This window comes from Nycticebus coucang, chromosome 11 (assembly GCF_027406575.1).
Source record: "Nycticebus coucang isolate mNycCou1 chromosome 11, mNycCou1.pri, whole genome shotgun sequence".
Classification (NCBI taxonomy): Eukaryota; Metazoa; Chordata; class Mammalia; order Primates; family Lorisidae; genus Nycticebus; species Nycticebus coucang.
This window is the reverse complement of record NC_069790.1, coordinates 114,671,138-114,673,664: the sequence shown is the minus strand read 5'-3', so window position 1 is coordinate 114,673,664 and position 2,527 is coordinate 114,671,138. Positions and strand designations below refer to the sequence as shown.

The window sequence follows — 2,527 nt, the reverse complement described above, 5'->3', positions numbered from 1 at the left end:
AAAGGGATTTAATACAGGCAAGTAGGTGCTTACAAAATGTGTGAGAAGGACTACAGAAGCAGTCTCTACTCTCTGCCACTTGAATGCACACCCAGCACAAGAATGGGACACTCAAGGGAGCTGCTACCTCTGTCTTATTCAGGAAGGTGGGAAATCAGGAAGCCACCATCTGCTCTGTTGGCCCCAGAGTTCTTAATGTTGGTTAGACCCCAAAGTAGCTAACTCATACATTACCACCATCTCTCTTCCCACTTGGCTTGGTAATAAATTTACTCACAGACTTAGAAATTTTGGGGTCATAGCCAAAGGTAATTTCTTTCTCTACCTCTCTATATAAGGGTATGTGCTTAGAGCACAGACCACATGCACAGATGCAAATACCTGAGAGCCTGAGACTGATGTGGATGTGCTCATGTCATATTAACAGGGGTAATGTCCTAACTGAGGCATTAAAGGAGAAAGGACAGAGGAAGGTCAACATACATTCAAACTTTCCTAATCCATCTCAATAGTTTAGTTAGATCTGATGGCCTGGCAATAAGCAAGTTTGTTCAGAGCTTCTTTGACCTCTCGGTTTCTTAGGCAATAAATGAAAGGGTTGAGAGCAGGGGTGACAATGGCATAGAAGATGGAAATGACTTTGTTCTTGTTGAAGGCATGGATGGCTCGGGGTCGGGCATACATGAAAATGGTGGCTGAGTAGAAAATGGTGACCACCACAAGGTGGGAGGCACAGGTGGAGAATGCCTTCTGCTTTCCTGTGGGCATGCGTACGACAGTGGCCAGAATGCATCCATAGGACAGAACAGTGATGGAGAGTGGGAAGAGGAAGATGACCAAAGCCAGGATAAAGTCCACCAACTCAGCCATGGACATGTCTGTGCAGGAGAGGTTAAGGACTGGAGAGATGTCACAGAAGAAGTGATTGATGACGTTGGGGCCACAGAAGCTAAGGCGGGAAATGAAGTAGATCTTTGCCAAGGAGATGCCAAAGCCAGTGGCCCAGGACCCCATCGCCAGGCGAAAGCAGAGCCCATGGCTCATAATGGTAGGGTAGTGGAGTGGGCGGCAGATGGCCACATAGCGGTCATAGGCCATGGCAGCCAGAAGCACACATTCTGTGCACATGAGTGCAATGAAGAAGTAAAGCTGTATCATACAGTGAGTGAAAGAGATGCTGTTGCTCACAGACCAAAAGCTAAACAGCAACTTGGGCACAGTCACAGAGATGTACCAGGTCTCCAAGAAGGACAGGTTGGCCAGGAAGAAGTACATCGGCTTGTGCAATGGCCGATTCTGCTGCACCAAGAGGATGATGATCACATTCTCAGCTACTGTCAGAAAGTAAGCCATGAGGAACATCAAGAACACAGCCACGCGCATATTCAAGTTCCCAGGGAATCCCACCAGAATGAACTTGGTGACCCGTGTCTGGTTCTCCACTTCCATACTGGAGACACAGGGCTTCGTTCCCCTGCAGGAAAAATTATTTACTCAGACTCCATGGTCCCATAAAAATCTTTTGTCCTTGGCTTTTCCAACTACTGATAACAGTGACGGTTATCATTTATAATAACATATTACAGGTTAGACTATGAACTGGGTACATTATGCATATCGTATAATTTAATTTCCACACAACTTCTTATATTTATGTATATGCATGTGTGCACATCTATTTTAAAAATGAAACAACTAAGACTTGGAGAGGTATTAAGTAACTGACCACATCCCATAGGTAGCAGGGCAGGAATCACATTTGAGCCCATACTCTATGCAATGCCCCACACCACCTTCACTGCTGAGGTGAACTATCAAGCCCCCATGATTCATTTTACAATCGCCTACTCCAAAAAATACACCTGGCCCTCCTGTCCCATCACCTGTGTAGAGCCCTGGAAGTTTTTCCTTGCAACCACTTTATCCTTAGCATGCTGTTACTTTCTTTCCCTCTGTCACCCCTGGATATGGAAATGAATTTCATTATCCATGAGGAACCCTGGACCTCCTTAAAGTTTCAGGTCTGCCACTGATTTGACCTTGAAATCTTTTTTTTTTTTTGGTAGAGACAGAGTCTCACTTTATGGCCCTCAGTAAAGTGCCATGGCCTCACACAGCTCACAGCAACCTCCAACTCCTGGGCTTAGGTGATTCTCTTGCCTCAGCCTCCCGAGTAGCTGGGACTACAGGCGCCCGTCACAACGCCTGGCTATTTTTTTGGTTGCAGTTTGGCCGGGGCCGAGTTTGAACCCGCCACCCTCGGTATATGGGGCCAGCGCCTTACCGACTGAGCCACAGGTGCCGCCCTTGACCTTGAAATCTTATCCTCTCTAGGATTTAGTTTCATCTTTTATAAATGTGAATATTAATTTTTTTCAGATTTTGTTGCTTATGGATCAAAATCCAAATGAGGTAATGTAAATGAAATTGTATATAAACTATTATATAAATGACAGTAAATGTAAAAGGGCTACTTGTCCCATGTGAGTGCTGTGATGAAGGTCAGTGTAGGGTACAGGAGGAGAGA

General features: G+C 45.5%; 1 protein-coding gene across 1 annotated transcript; it reads right to left on the bottom strand.

Annotated features, from left to right (window-relative positions):
* Positions 1–488: 488 nt before the first annotated feature.
* On the bottom strand, positions 489–1,504 carry LOC128560320 (olfactory receptor 6B1). The gene has a single exon (XM_053553915.1). It carries the CDS (start codon positions 1,447–1,449, stop codon positions 514–516), a length of 936 nt encoding a protein of 311 aa, XP_053409890.1. The 5' UTR covers positions 1,450–1,504; the 3' UTR covers positions 489–513.
* Between the last annotated feature and the right edge of the window lie 1,023 nt (positions 1,505–2,527).